This window comes from Hirundo rustica, chromosome 4, assembly GCF_015227805.2.
Source record: "Hirundo rustica isolate bHirRus1 chromosome 4, bHirRus1.pri.v3, whole genome shotgun sequence".
Taxonomy (NCBI): domain Eukaryota; kingdom Metazoa; phylum Chordata; class Aves; order Passeriformes; family Hirundinidae; genus Hirundo; species Hirundo rustica.
Window position 1 is genome coordinate 68,790,141 of NC_053453.1, and position 21,983 is coordinate 68,812,123.

Sequence of the window (21,983 nt, forward strand, 5' to 3'; positions counted from 1 at the left end):
GAGGGCAAGGTTAGGCTGCTCTTCAATTGAGACTCTCAATATCCCGCACCTACTGGATGCATCCTTCTTACAGCCTGCCTTAGCTTGTAAACGTGGGAAGTGAGCTGATGTTCTAGGTGTGAACAGAGCAGAGCAAGACTTGTGTCAGGTTGCCTGATTTTCTGAGCCTGTGACCTCAGATTTTCAATCAAATCCTACCTATGGGATGAACTGGCCTACCATTCCCGTGATTTGACATTATAATCCTAAGGTCTTTCATGTAGAAAGACAACAGGAATGTGAACGTTGTGAATACTGCCCTCAGTGTGTGCCATGGTGACTTCCCATCCATTTACTAGCTGTGAGCCTCTGAAATGTGGGAGATATTGGTGCAGGCAACTAAAACCAGCAAAGTGAAATCTCATGTCCAGCAACTGCTTGGGTTTGATCCTGTAAAGATGTACATCGGCTGGAAACTCTAACAATTTTATACAAGCTCCTGTGTGGGTTTTCAGTGCCTTCTTTTTGTATTGTGCCATAATGGTTGGAATTGTCTCCAAAAGGGGATGGGTGAGTCTTTAAGTTTCAGTAATCACCGAGGAGCTGAGTAGGAGTTTGGTTGACAAAGGTATTGCATGTGGAAGATGTCACTAAGTTAAGATGGTAGGGAGCCAATTAAGATAATTTTTGCCAGCTTTTTCATTAAAATTCATTAAAACCTTTGCAAACCAAAAGATGTTTTGGATTAACTGCCACATTCAAATTCAAAACAAACAGCTTTTTGCATAGTTCTGTGCTTCAGTATTCACATCTTAGAGTCCCACTTCTCATCTATTGCTATTGCTGGGAATTTCAATCTCTGATTTTTTTGACTCTAGGCTTTCCTTTATTTCACACAGGATAGGTTTGAAGATTATTTCATTTGCCTGTACAGTGTCTCACCATGCTCAAAGGAAGGCTTAGAGTGTTTTGGATCTCACATCAGCTGATGCTAATTAAGAAGAAATGATGGAAACAAACACATTGTAGCTAGGATAAGAGTAAAATTCCTGCAACACCACTTAATTCCTGGATAAAGTCTCTGTACAAAAGTTGCTGGAGTCCGGCTTTGATTCCTGGCATCAGTAACTCACAAGATCTTCTCAGGGACCTATTCCTTCATGTTTTCTTTTTATTCAGTGTCAGGTTACAATTTGGCAGCTTTCTACAGGGCTTTCCTTATAACTATATCCAGGCCAGGACTGCTGTAAGCTTGCAAGTCAACAGCTTGCAATCAAACCCAAGGATCTCAGCCACTAGGAAAACAGTCTATCAGTAAGACAAAAATAAAAGCTACCCACCAGTTTACCACGCTTCAGTGTCAGGGATATTTAATTCCACCCCCTCTGGCTTGGAGTAACAGCAGTTCGAAGTATTAGCTTACTTCTGTGCGAGTTCACTGAGCATAGTGAAGTGTGGGGAATGTGGGTGGAATTTTGGTATTTTGTGCAGAATTTTAAACCCATGATAGATGCAAAGAATTGGTGGCCAGTGAGATAAGTTACTGTAGGCAAACATCATACAGCTTTTTATTTTCACATTTTTGATTCAGATCATGATGAAACAAGTGGTTTGGATTGATGTGAGTTTGGCCAGCCTTGGGATAATTTCCAGCACACCACAGGTGTTATCTGTCATTGCCTCATTGATGGTCTCTTCATAGAATTCAACTGGTTATAGAACAGGAACTCTCTCCTCATCCTCAGAGAAGACTTTTCCAGTTCAGCAGTGAATACAGCAGCCATTGCATGTGGGTAGGAAAATAAGGGAGGGAGAATATCAGTTTCTAGAAAATTACCAAAAGAAGTGTGCCAGAATTTTTCTTGTCTCCTTTCATTCTTGCATAAAAAAAGAATACACCAGATATATCTTGTAAAAGCTGAACAAGGAGCTTTTTATAACTGGGAAAAAAAGCCATCAGGCAAACACTGAATTATCACTTTTTTTTTTTTTTTCCCCTTAATGTTGGCTATGCAGAGTTTTATTTTTCTCTGCAAGCCCTGTATTTGTCACACTGAGTCATCTGAGGTCAAGCAGCTCAATCCTCTCTGCCGTAGTGCCCATCTTTTCTGGGATCAGTCTTGGGATGCTGGCACCGTGCAGCTGTCGGCATTCCCAGGCCCAGCTTGGCTTGGGTGCCCCTGGCAGTGCAGTCAGTGGTGCCTGGCATGGGCCAGCAGCTCCCTCAGGCCACACTGCGTCGCCTTCCCCTTCCTGATCCGAGCTTCTCCTGGTGCTGTCACAGTTGGGATCACATCATGGACAAAGTGACACCGACGGTGGGGAGCGGAAGGTCCACTCTAATGGACTTATTTTTCACAATATTTCCAGTTTTCTCTGGTCTGTCCTGTTTTATTCCTGGAATTTTATTACCATTTCAGCCTTGCTGCAGACTTCAGTCAGTAAAAGTGACTTTAGTTGGCTGCAGTGTGTTAGGACCTTATACCACAAGCTATTTGATCTCTCTTTTGAGTTTACATTTTCCTTCTGAGTGAGCGATTTTTTGGCATGGGAAACATTTTTATTAATGATGAACTTTTCTCTGCATTAAAGTTTCATGCAGTGATGTTATTTGGACACACATGATGATACATTGCTGAATATTTGGCAGAACTGAGAATAATCCCTTCACCTAGAAACTGGCTGTCAGTGTTTGTCTTTAACTGAAATAGCACAATGGTGGTTTTTAGCTAAATAACCAAACTGGATAGGGAACTGATCATGACAGTTATGAATCAAAAATAGTCCATGGTATAAAAATCATTGTAAGTTCAAGTTTCCCATTTGAAGTCTCTAGATCTGTGCATCACATTTTCCTCTACTAGTAAAATAAGGAGAGTCATCTCTTCTGTGTAGTGTGGATTCATTCATTACCATTTCTAGAAAGCCCTGAGTGACCCTAAGAAACACATAAAATTTTATGCATTTTCTTTTAGAGTTATAACCACACTCACCTGTACTGTGTATGCACTTCATACAGATAAGTCATAAATATATAATATTTATGTCCTCATATGAGTCCCAAAACAGTTGCAGGCTTCTGATGTGTGTGCTCAGTTTTACATTCATGGGATTGTCCTCTTGGGTCATAGAGTTAAATATCATGTCTGAACTTCTAGGGTGGATCATTTGAATCTGAACTGGAAAATATCAGCCTTTTACTTAAGCCCTTTTACTTAAGTAATCAGCGAGTTTCTTACCCCCAAAATAAAAAAGCTAGGATGGTTTATACACAGAAAAAATGCAGAAAAACCCGTTTAAACAGAAAGAACAAAAGAATACAACATATAGTTAATACTTACAGGGATTCTACGCAGGCAAGTTTAATTATCTGACTTTCCATCAGTTCTTTGATTCCAAAAAATGCCAGAGGATTTTTAACACCACAAGAGATCAAGCCCTCTGTTTCATCTGTGGGAAGCAACAGCAAACCGTAGGACATGCGTCATCGGCTATCACCATCTATTTTCATTGTGAATTAGGCATTTGGTATCTCCAGAGGAACTGGATTTTGGGTTAGCATGAAAACTCATTGTTTTGTTCTACAACAAAGATGCTGATTCTTGTTAGCTTTTGGGAGTTGGTTTGTGATGTTTGGATTGTATTATCAGGATCATGCACCATATGGGTCAGTTATCAGATCCTTCATGAAGTTATAGTTTTCCCAACACAAAACAAAAAACCCCAAAGGGGCGATTCCCTTACTCTCATTTTTCTGTAAGACAGAAGGAATGTTGTTGATTTTTTTTTCCTTTCTGGTGACAGAAAGTTTTGAAGCATAACAAACAAGATGCTTAGGAGAGTTCTAAAGCATACTTTAAGACATGGCATTAAGGTATTATTTATAATTCTTTTTTTCCCTGAAAGCACGTAAAACATTCTCTTCATTAAAGTAACTGAACGAATACATATGTTGCTCCATTAGTGCAACTAGCCTTTCCTTTAAAATGAAGATTTTTAGCACTGTGTAAGTATTTTTGAGAGCACACCGGAAGACAGAATAAAAGCACTCAGCTTGGAAAACACTGGCCAGCCCAGGAAGAGCCTTGGGAAGATGGATTTTGAACAGCATGAACTGGGAAATTTTTTTCCCTGTCTGTGGGGTGGGCTTCCCCACACAGAAAGGCAGTTTGTGTCTCATGGTCAAATTTTCAAAATAAGTGAGAATTCTGTTGACCCTCCAAATGGGTGGCCAACTCATCAAAAAGAATTGTCTGTCAACTGAGTAGATTTGTGAGAGGGGTGAGTGGTCCTACTTATGGACTGAACCCATGACCCCCTAATCCTATCTCATGTGTAGAGCCTGCCAGACTGTTCAATGGTCATTAGACTTGGGTGAACAGTTTGGACAAGGGGGAAAAAAAAAAAAAAAGAAAAAAAAAGAAAAAAAAAAAAGCAGCCATTCTGGGGATTAAAGATCCGAAGAAACCAAAACCCAGCTCTCAAAGTTACTCTGAGTTTTCAGCTTCCACTCAGTTTTGTTTTATAGTAATGTCTTTCCCATGCTGCATGTTTGTTCTGCCATGGCAGTAAACTTTGATCATATAAGCTATTCTAGGAAAACTTGAGGATATGGCACAAATGTTTTATGTGTGAGGTGGAGAAACTGGAGTTTAATGATTCATGTAATGGCATAATGCAATGGTAATCCAATAAAATCAGGCACTTTGATTTTTACTAGGGTTGAAATCCTCAGAAGTTGGATGAAAAAAAAGTAAACACTGGCTTAATTCTAGAAGTGTTACTGAATAGAAAATTTATATCATCCATACTCTATAGAAAATCCACAAATTACAGAAAATTCAGAAGGATTGAATAATTTGAACCGTAAATCTTAACTCCTAGGGTCCCTTGGACATACAGACTGGCCTAGAAATTAGACAAAGGGTGACAGCATTTAAGCCTGCAACTGAAAGACACCTTTCCACCAACACATGTAGTTCCTTAGAAGAAAAACTTACTTGGCTTTATTTGGAGACACAAGAGAATGACTTAGTAAGGCTGGAAGTGATGCCACCTCATTCTGTTAGTTCACAGATCTCCAGCTGGAGCAATTCTCATTCTCCTGAGCAGTTGCTCTGATTCTCAGAAGTGCAATGAAACCAAAACACATCAAGCCTACTTGGGCTACTGTTCATTGAGAAAATCTCTTCCTACGCTGTAATCCCACTCAATACTGCACCGAATCTTGGCATAGACTTATTCAGGCTGTGTATCAGTGGGAGGCAATATCAGCAGTATTTTTAAGACTCTTAAAATAGGTGTTTTTAAAACACAAAGTATGTGTATTTTAGGTACTTAGTGAAAATACTTTTACTTGACGTGTCTCAGACAGTAAAACCTCTAATGCAAATATTAAGTACAGTCTAAGCAAATTGTTTTTCTACACTTTTCACCATAGTTCCCCTCCATGTTTTTGAAGTCGGATGCTGGTCTCAACTCTGTTTTACTAAGTGGAGCTAAAGGCAAGGAATGGCAAAAGCAGTTATCTTGTTTTTGAGAGGAGAAGAGGAGAATGAAATCGATGTCATGTTGTACATTTTATCTTCTTGTGCAGAAGAGCTTGGACCAGTGGGAGGGAATATTGAAAAGGGGGATAGAAATGATCAGAGCTTTCATGCATGAGAGGAAAATTTAAATGAGGGCTGGTTTGCTCTCCAAATTTATAAACATAAAGGACAGTGCAATGCCTCTGGGGACAAAATATTCTGTTCCCATTGGGTATCTGAGAAGACGTTTTAATTGCAGAAATTTCATAGAATCATAGAATAGAAACATTGGAATATTCTGAGTTGGAAGGGACCCGCAGGGATCATCAAGCCCAACTCAAGAATCTCACCCTGTGCCTGAGTGTTGTTCAAAAGCTCCCTTGGTTCTGTCAGCCTTGGAGCCATGACCATTCCCTGGGGAGCCTGTTCAGTGCCCAACCACCCATATTAGGGAAAATTTAGGTAGGACGATTTATAAATGTATGAAGTGCCTGTCAGGAGTGGGAAAGGCGTGGGAAAGATCCTGCCCAGGGAAGACGGATGGATGGAATACTGCCTCCTCAAGGTCACTTACTGTCCATTTTGCTCCCTTCTGTGGATCCTGTGCCTTCCCATCACCACTCAGGCAGATGTGCTCACCACGCTGCTTTCTCACCAAGCTCTCTCGGGGGAATGCAGCTCCTTCAGTCCCCAGCATTCACGGCCTCCTTCTCTCCCAACAGGAGCCTTTCCACGTGAGCACGCAGGGGCCAGTTCTGCACGCACAGCTGCCAGTCTGACGTGCCTCGGCACGTGCTTTTGGATCCCTCGGTGCAGGAATTCTGCTGTAGTGCCTAAAGGCAGGCGTGCTCTTGGCCTGACGCCGTGCACAAAGGCATGTCACGTCATCGAGGTCACCACTCGGGGAACTGAGGGGGCAGGTTGCACACTTCACACCTTAGAGAATGTCCATGGCTGTCCTTGCCTATGAGCACGACCCTTTTAAAACAAACTCATCTTCTGAGCATGCCATAGTGCTTAGAAGGTATTTAAGTCATAGAGTTTTAGGAAACTTTGATAATTTCTCAGCTTCATAATAGTCCGTGGTGCCGCTGTTAGCTTTTCTTCTTTGGAACAGATAAATTTAATTCAGACAGAAAGCCAGCACTTCTCTATCAATTTCTGTTTTACCTGATGGTAAAGATCAGTGGCAAAGGAATGGTAGCATCAGGGAGAAAAATGAGAAAGTATTTGTTGGCAGTGCAAGGAGATTTCTGTGAGTGTGGGGCTGACTGAAGATAAAGACTAGACTGTGGCTCGGATGTAGCTATTAAGCCAGGCTTAACCTGCTCTGGGTGCTCACTGGCTGACACTGTGTGTGCCACAAGCTGCCTACAGCTCCTATAGATTGCATACAACTCACTTCAGTAAAGTTGTTTTAGTACCACCTCTGCAGGCTCAGCTGTGAATCCCAAACAATCCTTATCGCTTACCTCTTTAAATCTCTTCATTCTTCGGATTGAATGGCCATAACGGAATTTTTCTTGTCAAATATTAAGTTCAGAAAGAGAACTAGAGGAAAAAAGCAATTCAAGGTGCCCATAACCAGCAGCATCTTCAGTTTGAATGCAAAAAGCAGCTAAATTGGGGTCCATATGTCACCTAACAAAAGAGCAGGTAAATGGCTGCATGTGTGTGATTGACAGTGTGTGCAGGATCTTTAGAGAGGGGGTTTTAGAAGGAGAAGTATTCCATCCAGCTGCTTTCACAAGCTTATAGAGATTTGCGAAACACCAAGGACACACCCAGCACGGGCCACTAGGATAATAACACAGATGCACAGTTTTTATGGCTGCACACCAAATTTAGAAACTCCCTCTAGAAAAACAACTCAAAATTGCTTTTGCTAATCCTTCTGAACACCTAGAATAGACTCAACAAGCCAGGCAACTAGAAAAGTTACTGTGTGGTTTACCAGGCCTCTTGCATCACTCAGAATTAAAATTTTGAAATAAGTAGCTGAAAGAAACCTTAGAAATTCATAGATATCCCTGTTTGGCATCACATTATTTTGTGCCAGTATTGACAGTTTTTTCTTATTTACTATATGAAAAACATGAAAAAACTGCGGATTTTACATATAGAAATATGAAAGTTTTGTTTTTCTATGATACTGAACCCTTTCTGCTTAAACACAGGAAATCTGTGAGTTATCTCTTCCAGCCACTTTGGTATCTCAAAGTTGCATTCCATGCTAGGAGAGCTGCAATATCCCACCCTGGTTATTCTGCAAGGTAACTTTGCTCTCCAGAGTGGAGGGATGCTGCTGAGCAAACAGCTCTGTGCCTCCCTGTCAGATATCAGTGTGGCTCTTTCTAGTGCTAGAGGGAATCAGAAATGGGGTAGAAGGAAAATTATAGTGCTAGACATCAACACCAGCTGTGAGGGGCGTCTTGGCATTGAGGAATGGCCTTTGTTGTTACTGAGGGTGGAAGCTGCTTGGTACTCTGCAAGGTAAGGCATGTGCATGTTAGAACTGGACGGATAGGTCCTGCTAATGGTGTTTGTAGAGACAAAAGAAAAAAAAAATCTGTGCAAAACAAAAGTGTTTCAGTTTGATTTCTAAATCTGATAAAGTCCTGTTTGTAAAAGGAATCAAATCATTCTATATCAACACCGTTTTTCATTAAGCTTATTCAGATAAGTTCAATTACACCATGTATGTCACCACCCTCATCACCGTCAAGACCAAAGCAGGAATATTCCAGCCTTCCACGAATTGCCCAGGAGAATGCTAGAATTGCTGCCTTCCTGCAGCTTTCCAACACTGGCCTATCAGTTTTCTCTGGTTTAGCAAACCAAACACTTCTTGAAACACAAATTCCTTTGGAATCATTATTTGCCACACTTCAGATATTTTAACACCCGGTTTTATTTTTATAAATTTTTATATCCGCAGGACGTGTTTTCCACCATATAACAAGATGCCCCTAGAGCAAAGTGATTTGAGGCAAGAAAGAAAATCCTCATTATGCTGTAGTTTGCCATGAAAATTCTGGAGGGCAGTGAATGTCCCATGAAAATGGAAATGTAAATGTGCTAGTATGGCCTTTACAACGGGACACTTGAGACCTGTGAGGCATTTCTGTTCTCCATGAGCCTTTCTTTGGTGTAAAAAAATTAAACTACGGATGTAACAGTCTTCAAGATATCCTGCTGTTACATATCAAGTGTTGCCTCACCAAAAGATTATTAAAAATTATTGCAGTGGACCAGTCATACAGCAAATAAGATACATGTCAAAATCAGATTTCTCTTGCTCAGTGAACAGTAGGAATTTGCAGGAGGCTGGTGCTGATCTGTGAATGGCATCCCAGGCAACGTCTCCTCTCCTTCTGCTAAAGCCTGATGATTCAGTGCTGGCTTCATAGCAGCCGCCCCAGCTGGCAGGTAGGGGAGGGTGTGACCCAATGCTTTGCTGGTGTTCCCCCATCACTGTGGCACAGAGGGATGGGGGCCATGCCCCCACTCCTCTCTCAAGCAGGCGTTTAGCCCGAGGCATGCTCTGCCCTCCTGTGGGTCATCCCTCAACTCACCTATCCCTCCCCTGCCACTGCTGACCGTGCCACAAGCACGCTGCAGGGGCTATCAGGCACTTTTTGGGGTGAGGAGCTCAAAGAAATCTCTGCCTTTCATTTGGTGGGAATGAGCAGGTTGCTGTGTGCAGCCCCCAGGTCCGGAGCCCCGGCAGAGGGGAGAGCAGCACTGGGCTGTATCGCACAGCCCGAGTGGGTTTCTGCTTCAGTAACAAATGTGCCGAGCAACGATGTCCCCAAGCCAGGGTGGAAAACAAAACTGAAAGCCTAAACATATGCAGATGGCATTCAGAGCCCGGGACGCTCCTGCCAATTTCTGCAAGTGATACGCACTCAAAATATTTACTTAGGAATTCTTAATTAACTCAACCATTTGGTAGTGGTGTAGGGTTTCAGATGTGTCGCAGTGTCACCACAAAATACCTCGGTGGTTCCTGCTAACAAAGAACCCACTATGTGGATTCTTTTTTTTTTGTCAGAGATGGTGGGGCAAGTTTTCGGTACAGCGTGCCAAAAAGCTGCACAACTCCCCTGCTGTTAACAGGGTTCATGTGGCTGAATCCCTTCATTCCTTGCTGAAATCAATCCCCCTGCCCAACAGCAGTTTCAGGTGAATACCGAGAAGCTGGGGTGGGCTCACAGTGACCCTATGGCTGCCTACCCAAGGGCTTGCAGTAAGGCTGGCTGGGTGGGAAGTGCTGTTGTGCAGCCAGGAACGCAAGTGAGGGAGGGTGCTGGAGGAGAAGAACTTCTTGAAGCCAGTTCTGAGCTCCAATAGAATGTAATTTGCCCAGGGAGCGCAGATTGGCAGAGAATTTTTAAAACAATTTTTAGGGTTTTTTTAGCCAAAGGGTTAAAATCATCTTGATTAAGTGTTTAATCTGTATGCAATGTGTTGTTGGTTTAATCTCTTATTTTACATCTTTTGTCATGTATTTGTCAGAACGGTGTATTAAGCTACTCAGAGAAATCTTGGTACACATCTGTGTCTGTGCAGGAGCTTGGGGACAGCCCCAAAGGTTGGTTAGTTGCTGCTCTTCCTCTATAAGTAGAGAGTTCTTTTTCATAGCTTTATCAAAATTCAGATTCTTTTAACAAGATTAAATTTTAGATTTTTTTTTTCTTCTCATGTGCTTGCATAGCTGTCCATTATAAGGATTTACTTTATTTATTTTCCACTCAAGCAAAGACTCTGTAAACTCCACATTATGACCTTCTAATATGTAAAATTAATCAGAAGTTGCAAGGACATGATAACATTTGAAATCAATAAAATATCTCGTGCTCAAGTTAAGTGAATGCTTGCTTTTGCAAATATGAGATGGAGACTCAATCAAGCCAGTCAGGAATGAAGAGTACATTTCTCTTCCAACAAGCAGTTCTTAAAACTTAAGTGGCCTTAGCGTTTAATTTCTGAAGCTTTTCAAAGACTTTTACTTTTATGACTTGCTTAGAATATCTAATAATTTTTATTTCACTTTGTGAAAAGGGAATCTGGAGTTGCTTAGGTCCTACAGAGGAGATACAACTGTAACAGGAAATACATTTGGAGGGAGAAATTTCTCTTTTTGTGACAGGATTCATCTTTCTTTGCATAAGTTAGCAAGCATCATTTCAGAAAATAAGCTGAACCTTGTCTCCCATTGCCATGAATTTCTGCTTGCTGTGACACAGTCCTAGTTATATTTTCAAAGGAAAAAAACCCTGATGTTTCAGAATTCTTATTCAGAAACCAAGCCTTCCAAAATCTTTCTCATCAGGTTTAATTTGATGGAAGTTTGAACTGTAAGGTCCTGTCTAAGCCCAGATCCGAGGGGATTTTTTTTTTTTTTGTATGTGTGTGGTTTTTGGTTTGTTTGTTTGCTGTTGTTAGGTTTTTGGGGGTTTTCTTGTGGGTTTTTTTGGTTGGGTTTTTTTTTGGGGGGGGGTTGTTGTTTTTTAACTTTGGGCATAACTCTGTTTATAGCTGTTGCTCAATTTCCATGCTGGTGTTTCCCTTGGATTAATGGCATAGGCATGACGAAATGTGAAAGCTCTCCATACGCCAGCCACTAATGCCAATTCCTTAGGAAATGTGTTATTCCACTCTCTGTTTTTCTGGATAAGCCATGTGGATGGTGTTTAATTGGATAGCCCATGCGGATGACCCAGAACCCCGAGCAGTGTGGGGATTGTCGTGGTGCAGGGTGGTTCCAATTACTGTAAACTGCATCAGAAATCTTAACAAAATGCCACACTCAGGAGTTTCTGGAGATAAAAATCAAGGCAATTTGCACCACAAAGAAAGATTAGATGAAAGAAGATGCCAAAATGTGGCATGGGGGATCTGCCTTTTGACAGCTATAAAGTGAAAAAATCTCCTTCTTTAAAAAAAATAAAATAATGTAGCCTTCAACCTGCCAAGGGGCAGGAGCACAGCACAGCCCTCTTGAATGTGTGACGGATGCACAAACTGAGGGACGCCACAAGAAATAGAGGAGAGGAAGCTTGAAATGCTGTTGGGTGCATTTCTTTAATAAAAATAAAGTTTTCCAAAACCTCAGTTTCATGATTCAGCATTTCTTTTGGCACTGTAACAGTTTAAAAGTAGGCTAAACAAGTCTGAGGGAATGTGCTGGTAAGTTCAGGCCAGAGAGGGGGAAGTTTCTGGAAGTAATAACAGAAAAATTAAGCCCCCTTCCACCCCCAATAATTGCAGTTAAATTGTTATAATACACTTCACAAGCACACAATAATTATGACACCCTCACAATACCTCCTGAAGCAGATATGATCATGCTTATTTTCTGGATGGATAAACCAACCCACTGTGTTAAAATACTTTGACCAAGGCCTGCTCCAAAAAACAATGGGAGACCAAAGAATATTCTCTTTAACCTAATTATGAGACAGCAGTGACGTGTATGAAGGAAGCAACTTAACTGAAAATTATACATTTAGTTGCTGTGGCCAATTCTTGCTTTGTTTTGAAAGTCGTAAGGTTTTCAAGGCTGCTCAGCTCGAGAATAGTTAGTGGAAACTGTGGAAGCCCACCAGTTAAAAAAAAAAATGATGTCAGGAAGTTGTTGAACAGTTTTTATCTTTTTTTTTAATTTTTAAGAAATTATTTATATAACATAAAATCAACTTTTAGAGGTAATTTTTGCCAGCAAACTGGTGGCATAGCCTCAGTAACCTGATGACTGTCAGGCAGCTACAAGACCAGAACTGTGTGTCTTGTGCATATGCCAAGCATCAAATGGAATTTGGAATGACTTGTGCACGTCTCTTTCTTAGGAGTCAGCCCCGGATTTCCTCAGGGTCAGATTTTCCTGGAAGGGTCTGAAGCAGCAGTGAAATGGGTTCCCAGGTGGGAAGGTGTTGCGGGCACCTGGTCTGTCCCAGGGAACTGGGCAAAGCCAGGTGGAGGGGATGGGGTGAGAACGGGGCACAGCATTTTAGTCTCATCAAAGAGCGTATCTTTCTGAATTTGACACATTGTCTATCAAGAAAAAAATGTTTTCCTTTGTGTTTTACTGTAATATTTTCAGAATGTCCATCCTACTTTGTGTGGAAGGTGGATGAAGTCAGAGGGAGAAAAGCTCCATGACCTTTCAAAGAAAAATAACACTTTCACTTTTCAATATTGAAAAGGGTCTGATTTAAAAAAAGAAAAAAAAAAAAAAAAAAAAGATACTTTCCTCTATGATTTTCATTAGCTTTTGAAGCCATAGCATGAAGGTCATAAGCCACTGTAAGGAGAATCTTATCCCTATATCAAACATAATACTTTTTAAAGATTATCGCATCTCTTGGAAAGTCCTAATTTAAAGACATCACTATTTTTATTTTATTTATTTATTTATTTATATTTTAAATTGGAGAATTTTTTTGCCAGAAAAAAAAAAGACACCTTAGCTCAAAACCTTCTTGAATCTCAGGGACTCTCTGGTCCCAGATGATGCTCCAGCTTCGTTGCTCAGCACCCAGAGGAACACAAATTAAAGCTGCAGGTCTGAGCACTCCTGCTCCAACACTGAGAGTGGTCAGACTGCAACTGCATTTTGTTCTTACTTCTGTTTAATAGACAGAACAACAGGACATGCATGCTCTGTGTGATACCTTATTTCTTTATCCATAACCCCCCCTCCACCGCCATAAACAAAAATTCATAAGAGGTGAATTTCTCATGGATTGTTAACTTTGGAAAAGATGCAAAAATACCTATTAAAGGCAGAGTGTATCATCGTGGAATTTCCATTCCATAGGAACAGCAGTATATTTCATTTTGGCCAGAGTTCTCAGTTTCAGCCTCCTTGCTCTGGCTTTACTGTATCTTATTGAAATGACAAAATTAAACACTCGGATTTCATTGAAATGCAGTGTTTATGTAATTGTGCAGTTACCTTGTGACAAAGTTGACAAATTCTCATCAAATTCTTTAATTTCGTTTAGTCAGCATCTCCTCAAGGGGAGCATTTCCAGTGGGAAATTTTTAGCACTAAGATGAAAGGCTTTAGCAGGTGTTCAAGGTGGGAAGTAGGATCACGGGGCAGTCAGTCTGCTTGTCCAGAGCCAGCTGCAGCATCTCCACACAGGTCTGCTGAGTACTCAGTGACCAGAGGCATCACCAAACACACACCCATGTCGTCCTATTTTTTTCCCAAATATTACCGTTTAAAATGTAGGCTGTGGAGATGTTGAAAAATGAGCCTGTGAAGATGTTGAAAAGTGAGCTGAAAAATGAAAAATAAACGTGCTCAAGTGAAAACATATGGCAGGTGCAAGTTATATGCAAACTTCTTAATGAGTTCTGAAAATATCCTTGAAGAATGAGCATTGCAAATGTTTTTAGTGTGGATGGCACATATTAAGGATCACTCCAATGTGCTCCATGATGTTTGCCAGATCTAAAAGCACAGTTATGCTGGTGAACTTCATTAATCATTCAATACCCTGAGCATAGTAATGGGCAAGAGTGTCAGTAGTGTCAAGACATTTTCTAAATTGTGCTTAACAATTTCAAATGAGGGGTGGATGAACTGGCTGCAGCAACAAAAACACTGAGTCTGAACCTGCTTTCAAAGTAGACATGAGTTTCAGAGATTTGTGGATGATCGCTTATCACTACTTTTTGATTTTAAGTAAGTCTTTCTTTCCACATCTCACAAGCTCACGTCTCTGTGTAGGACTGGAAACAAAAGTGCCAAAATTCCATTTCTTTGTTTTTTCTGGCACAAATCAAATCAGGAATTGCTGCAAGATTTCCAGGCTGCTATACCAGACAAGAGACGTTGTGCCAAGTCGTCATAATTACAAGAACTCAACCTCCAACCCTTCCCCTTTTGCACAGCAGCCAGCCCCACAGCAGCACCTGGTCACCCCAATTTTGTTATAACGTGTCTTTCTGCTTTTTTCTTCAGAGCTTTGTCATCCGTGGTGGCTTTAGGAGCTAACATAATCTGCAACAAAATCCCAGGCCTGGCCCCTCGGCAGCGAGCGATCTGCCAGAGCCGCCCTGATGCCATCATTGTGATCGGGGAAGGGGCACAGATGGGAATCAATGAGTGCCAGTACCAGTTTCGGTACGGGAGGTGGAACTGCTCTGCGCTGGGAGAGAAAACAGTCTTTGGACAAGAGCTTCGAGTAGGTAAGGGTGTCTCTACTACGGTGCCGCAGGGATCTGTTTGGGATGGTTTCCTTCTCACCTTTCTCGCTACGGTCCTGCAAAGGTTTATAACCCTCAGAGTTCGACGGCGATGTCTCCAGAACACAACTGTGTGTTCCACTCACTGAAAAGTGACTGGCAAGAGACATGGAATCTCCAGTGATCTGTAGATGAAGTCACTCATATCTGTGCAACTTCAGACCCAGCAATGGCCTCGGGGCCTGCACAGCCATCCAAGGTCACAGCCCATGGAAAGAGTATTTCCAACTGTTGTCTTGTTTATGGTTGTCATGATTACTGCGGTGAATAATATGGCCAATCAAAAATGAGCTACAAGCCGCTCAGAAAAATCCCTCTGCAGACTTCCCAGAAGCTTAAGTAATGGGAGAGTCCCAAATAATTGATGGAAGTACTGTGCATACAACACTGGCCTTCCAATATGTGGCAATGATACATTTTAGTGCTGCTATCATACTGCAAAGAAAATACTGCAAGTGATTTGAGGCAGGAAACCTATTCAAAGAAAATAATACATGGCCTTGGCCTGACAAGCTGTTAGCTGGCAGAAGTTAAATCAATACCTTTTCATTTACCCTATGTCTGATATTACTTCACTGGGGAGATGATGTAAATTTTTTTCCAGCACTGAGGTCACTCTTTTCCTCATCACCCAGCTGGGTATCCTTAGCTTGTTCCTGACCTTTTCTCTCTCCCCCAAGGGCTGCCCACTCTCCTGTCTGCTGCTCTGGGTTGGGATAACATGTTGTACTGTGTGGCTCTCTCAGGGGCACTCAAAGTGATACCATCCAGCTTCTCAGTGGGGTTGTAGCCTATTCTCCTTGTGTCCCATTTTCCTTTGGGTGATACCTCTTGGATTCAATGGTTCGGGTGAGTCCTGTGCTTCCAACACACCTGAGTGTGGTCAGACATAAGATCTCATTAAACCTGGATGAAAAAAGGCAGGACATTTAATTTCATCTGTGCAAAGAGGTGTTGACTCACGTGGTGCTTTGGTTGTTAGTGGTGGTCAAGGCTTCAGGGTTTTTTTCTGACACCTTTGTGAAATGAATGCCAAAAACTCTGAGGTATGTTTGGGTCAACCTGGGAATGGAATATTTTGTTGAGAGAAACTCCAAATCTGAGAGTCTGGCTGAGGTCTGGGCCCTTTAAGGACATGGTGGTTCAGCTGTGAAGTGTTGTAAGGTAATAGATCCATTGGCACTGGGCAATTGATTTACATTTGTAGATGGTCTGTCATATTCTGCAAGCTTTACATTTCATTCTCAAGGCATCATACTCAAGAATTATCCTGACTTTTGACTTCTACCTTCAAATTTAAATGAGTCAGAAAACAATCTAGTCAGTCTAGACTGTTAGAAGCATGGTATGGTCCTCTTTGGTTGGTATTATATCTGCTTTCATTTGATAACCAGAATTACATTGCTGCCAGAAAGTAATACATCTGCCAAGCATTCTGTACTTCTTCATGCTCTGTTTCATCTGCCAAAGTTGCAGGCATGCTCTGACATTCGATAAGTGAGCTGTCTTACCTTCTGTGAGATCCCTTACCGCCTGAGAAGGGCCACTCTGGAGGGTTGTACCAGAGCTGGCGTCATCACAAAGCTTTCCAGTGAAAGGGCTTTCATCCCTTCTGCTCTCCTCTTCAAGCTGAGAATCTTGTGCTGCCTCACCATCTTCACCACTGTGCTCGTGGGTAAACATCCTCTTCCCCAGAGAGACTCCCTTCATCCTCCAGAACTTTGCAAGTGGGTGCAATTCAAATGCCTAAAGAGGACAAGCTGTAGTTTCATTCTCAATGTTTCTACACAGAGTAAGAGCTACAAGGAACAGAAATTACTTGTCATTAGGATGGACCAGCTATCAGGCTGGTCAGACTATACAGACTTGGAAAAAACCCAGGGGTTTCTTGAGCCATATTTGCCAAAATGTTTACCAGATTCTTGACCTCTTCACTGAACCTGGGTGGTTTCTTGCAAGTCTGAAATGACTGGCGTGGAGTTTGGTGGGTTCTTTTATGGGTTGATTCAAACACAGATGAAACTTGGCTGTTGCAGCTGAGTTCTGCTTTGACATTTGTTGGGTGTGAAACCACACAGACTCTAACAGTTGCAGAAGGTTTACATGACCCCTTCCAGCTGAGCCAGATGAGTTCCTTGCAGGTCTATAAAGGATCCCATAACCCACAAGTCTTTATTTTTTTTATTACTGGAGTAGCACCCAGAGATGATGAGGTCAGTACTAGGAAAAGGATAGGGTTTAGTGTTATTACATTAGCATGGGGAAAAAGGTGAAAAATGGACAAGGATTTAAAAGCCCAACTACTTAAAAGTACAGGATACTTCTAAGCATAAATACTCACCTGTGCAACAAAACACACCTGTGTCTGAAACACAGAAACAGAAACACTAAACATGCTGAAGAAAGGACTAAAACTAAAAAAACCACAGGCACGTTTTTCACTTCACCCTGAAGGAAAGCTTCACCCCAGAACCCCTTGGGGAGATGAACACTGAAGCTGGGTCATTCAGGTCTCAGTGTGGGGAGGGAAAGTAAGCAGAGAAATCGTATGAATCCCTCTCTTGCTGCATGGGAAGAAGGGGACTTACACTTTAGCTACTGACCAAGACTCTTCCACTACACTGACTAGTACAGATTTATGGTTGTTCTAACTTGTATTTTGATGCAACACTCCCCCTTCAAAACTCAAAGCAAGCACTCAGACTCACCCAACGCGAGGTTTCTCCAACAGATGTGCATCTGTTGCTGCCATCACCTCTCTCTGTGCCTTTATTTTAACTATGCATGTCTTCCACCCGCCACCAAGCCAGAAGACATGACACAGGCACGCGTGCCCCTCCTTGTGGGATCCCGCTGTGCCAGGAGAAATCCTCAGTTTATTAGCTAAGCTCTAAGATGGATCAGTGAGGAGTTATTTGTTCAAAGAGATACTTCAGGTAATGAGGTCTGCATCACCAATACAGTATATGGAATCTGTATTAAAAACAATTTAGATAGTCCACAGGATGGAATAACAATTGTAGAAATGGTGGAGCATTCGTGTTGGTGTGAAAGATTTATAGAAGCCAGAGATAAAAATGACAGAGAAATCTAAATTACTAGCATGAACAAAGACTGTAGCATGGAATGAATTAGCCAAGCATTGTGTGTGCATAGCTTATTTTTATATATTTATAGCTGGGAACTCTTCCATAGTCATGCCATCCCCAAAGAAAGTCAGTCCTGCACTTACTTTACTCATGCTGTCCTTGTACACACTTGTATTTGTCACCTTCCTGTGCTCATCCTTAGTTTTCATGCCAGCTTCTCACATAATCTGTGCTCTCCACTCACTCTTCTTGCTTTAAGCCTCTTCAAAGATTCTCTCTTAAACAAATGGATTCAAAAATTAAAATTTTTTAAACTAATTCAAAAATAATTATATATCAAATGTTATTACTGGTAATCACTGTTGAAAGATAATTGCCCTTCTAACATTTTGAAAGCAAGGACCCTGATCTGGATGAATCAAGCCTCTGGTCCTGTCAGGTTATTGATAGAGAAGAGCTCCAGCACTAGGTCTCTATCCCTCCAAATGATGGGCAGAACAACTTGTCACTTGCACTCCTCTAAAAGCTACAGATCATTAATGGCATTGAAAACAAAGAACTCCACCCCCAAAAAGTAAGCAGTGCAGACTCTGTAATATGAAGTCCAAATCAATAACAGAAATGAAACCTACTGTTGTTCTTTGACAGTGGATTATTCTGGCTAATTATTTGTGCGTTGACCCTTTCCACTGGAATCCTTTAAACTGAAGTGTTTATGAGCAGGCAGCTCTTACCGGTGTTAAATCCAGGGCAAAACAGCTGTTTTGGGGTTTTGAAAACATATCTGTCAAGACATCCAAAGTGATCCGTGCCCGTCTCCTTTCTCAGACTGATGATGTGGAAAATGATCACGATTTAGCAATATTTGGCTGTGTCACTGGAGCAGGGATTAGACAAGTCATTAAATCATTAAACTGGACACGTGACAGGGAAATACTGACAAGCAGGCCAAACTCAAGGGAGTTCTGAAGTCGGGCTTTTTTTAAATTTTATTTTTATTTTTTAATGTCTTACCCTTTGTTTTGATCTGTAGTTTTCTGGTTTGTTGAAAGGATGCATCTGGAGGGAATTGACAGCTCTGCTTGCCAGGGGAGGTCTAGGAGAAGAACATCTTAAGAAGTTTCCTGTCTCTCCCCATTCACTCCACTTTTGATCCACTCTCCAGGCAGAAAGGGGGAGGCATAGGAGAAAATCCCTACAGTTTTATTAGAGACAAACAAAACCTGTGTGCGGATTTTATTATCCCCCAGGTGAAGAAGATTTTCTGTGAACACAATCAGAACATAAACTTCAATGTCACAGTTCTCTACAAGCATGCACTTGTACACATGCACACATAAACCGGGGAGAGGATGGATAATTCCAAACGGAGGACTGGGAAAGGGAGGGCGACGACTTCTGAAGGAGAGATACTCATAAACAACAGCGATTCTTTCTCTGTTTGTACTGGAAACAGGTAACACTGTCAGTCCACTCTCGATCCCATGTTTCAGCTGCAGGCCTGAAAAAAATATAGGAATTGGGCATGAAAGATATCTGAGTGATGGAGTCATGGGGAAGCAGTTGGCATCTTATCATACACGCTGAGGGGGTGTCAGCCAGTAAATTATTCTTGGTTCAGGCCATATATAGGCTTAATTAAATTTGGATTCCACATATGAATCCAGTCATTTTTATTCTGGGCTATGATGATGGTTTAACCGAGATGCCAAATGTTCATAAAAACTTCCTACCAAAAATGGGAGGAGTAGAGAGGCTCATTATTCTCCAAAAATGGATATTTGGGTCCAAGCAGATGGATTAATCTAGCACAGTAGTGTCTAGTGTGGTATGAGTTGGCCAACTTGGAAAGCTTGGCTTTCAGTGTGAGCAGAAAACTTCCAATACATGAAGACAGGCGGCATTCTTAGGAATGCTTTACAACCATAGTTGTGCTTTAATGCTATCAGCAAGTCAAGAAAGGGAACCATAAATGAATCCAGACAGTTTGATAAAGTAAGTAAATTTCTAGCTCACTTTTGGCCTTTATTTTCTCCTGCCATTTCTTTCTCTGCTACTTTATGTTCTCATTTTCAATTTTTTAAAAATCAATTTATGTTGTTTGTTATATGTTTGTTAAGACTTGGTAATATTCATATATCAGGTTGACTGTATGTTTATTATTCTAACATCTGTGTATTTATTATGGGAAAATCTATCTTTACGAACTTGCACTATATCCAATAAAAACAATATGGGGTAAAAAAGGGAATTGTACAGCTGGAAACAATTTGGAGGGGGAAAATGAGTTTGAATTAGATTATTTTAAATACGATACAGAGCAGGGTACACACTTCACCGACGGAAAGGCAGTAATTATCTTTGTCATAGCAGTAGGTGCTATGATTGGTTTAGGCATTTGTCAGCTATGGGGAACCTCAACTGCACAGTGGCTTTTGGACCTAATGTGGAAAAATTTGGGTTTTTTTGTTGTTGTCGTATAGCATGGGCCCAGACAACAATGCCCTTTGAGCGTTCCAGCAACTGAGCAGAAATAAATCTGTTTTCATTGATTTCAACTGGATTTCTCCATTGATGCTAGGATATGGTAAAAAACCTTCCAGTGAGAGGGGGTGGCTTCTCAGGGCACGGCATCAGCTTTCAGCTCCTAGCACAGCGGGCTGTCCGGGACGCCAGGAGGGAGGTGCACAGGATGCATTCAATCGGCTGCAATCTGTACTAAGGATGTGTGCAGCTCCAGAAGATGATGGAGGACCAGTACAAACTGTGCCTTTATTGCTCATGTAGCCAACTTGGAGTGACGGCTGATGCCCATTTCCCAAGATGCCATGAGGAGCCATTGCGTTTGCACGTTTGATTTAGTTAAACAGTGAATACCATGGCAAATTTAATGATCTGTGGCTTAAACAAACATGACTCTCACTAGAAGCACAGTGGTGCATAACAAGGTATATATTTCTGGGTTATTTGGAGAGGGAAAGTTTTCTCATTATTAGCCTGAATGAAAAAAAACCCCAAAAAACAAGACATAAATGGTGAACCTCCACCCCTAGCAGCTAGGTAAGTGGCTGGCAGGTAGGGAGTAAAGAGGTAAACCTCCCAAAATCTGTGGACTTCCTCCACGTGCTCATTTTGCAGGAAAGATTTACCACCCTGCAAACAGTCATTGCAGAGCCTTCTCCTAAAATGTCTCAAACAGCATCTCTATCTTCACAACTGGTGCGTCGTTGCTGGAAGGAGAAACTAAAATATCTTTAACCTTAAGAATGTCCAACCTATTTGTTCTCACTTTTTTAGCTATATAGTACTGCAGAAGGATTCTGGAGTGACAGTGGCTGCCTGTACAGAGGTAGAAAGGCCATGCTGGAGCAAAGCTGAGCTGTTCCACCCAAAGCCCTGTGTGCTGGTCTGAGCTACGCTGCAGGTAGTGAGAAAAGTCCTCAAAGGCAGGCTGCCTTAGCAGAACAGCTTTCTCACTGCACCTCATCTCACCTGAAAGCTAAACCCCTGGGAAAAGATGTGATAATGTAGTAATTATGGGGCAAAGTATGTGAGAGGGCATTTCAGTTTGCATTATCATCTTGGGGGGAAATTGAGGAGTTAATTCAATCGGTTCATACTTTCTGAGTGTAGAGGGATGGATAAGTTTTTACTATCACAAGTAACAAAGTAAGACAGTAACCCAAACCAGAATAAGAAAAATAAACCCTCCCAGCTGGCGGTAGCTGAGGTTGTGAAGGAGCAGTCAAAAAGTTATGAAACCACTAAGGTGCTAAGAATTTCTATTTTTTTAACTGAGGAGACAGGCTACTGTGGGAGTGGTAGGTTCAGACTCCTAATGTCTGTCTCTTGGATGCTTTTAGGAAAAGAAAAATATCTTTTTATTCTACAAAACTACTGTTGTTTTAAAGAAACATCATATTTTGACACGATTGAGGATTCCCAGCATGGTGAATCAATTTGAACATATGTGGGTGATAATTTCTCTGAGCTTTAAAAATTTCTTAGATGACAGAACCTCGAAATGATTCAGGGAGGCCTTAGCAGTGTTTTCAAAATATGTCATAAATCATAGGGGGGAAAAAACAAACATAAATGGACAATGCAATTTGTAAATTATGCGTTG

At 41.4% G+C, this 21,983-nt stretch overlaps 1 protein-coding gene across 1 annotated transcript in view; it reads left to right on the forward strand.

The window, feature by feature from the left end:
* WNT7B (Wnt family member 7B) overlaps positions 1 to 21,983 on the forward strand; it is an 85,161-nt gene that overhangs the window by 27,651 nt on the left and 35,527 nt on the right. Inside the window, exon 2 of the mRNA XM_040062007.2 lies at positions 14,485 to 14,711. Coding sequence (XP_039917941.1) covers positions 14,485 to 14,711 — 227 coding nt within the window. The remainder of the gene's footprint in view (positions 1 to 14,484; positions 14,712 to 21,983) is intronic.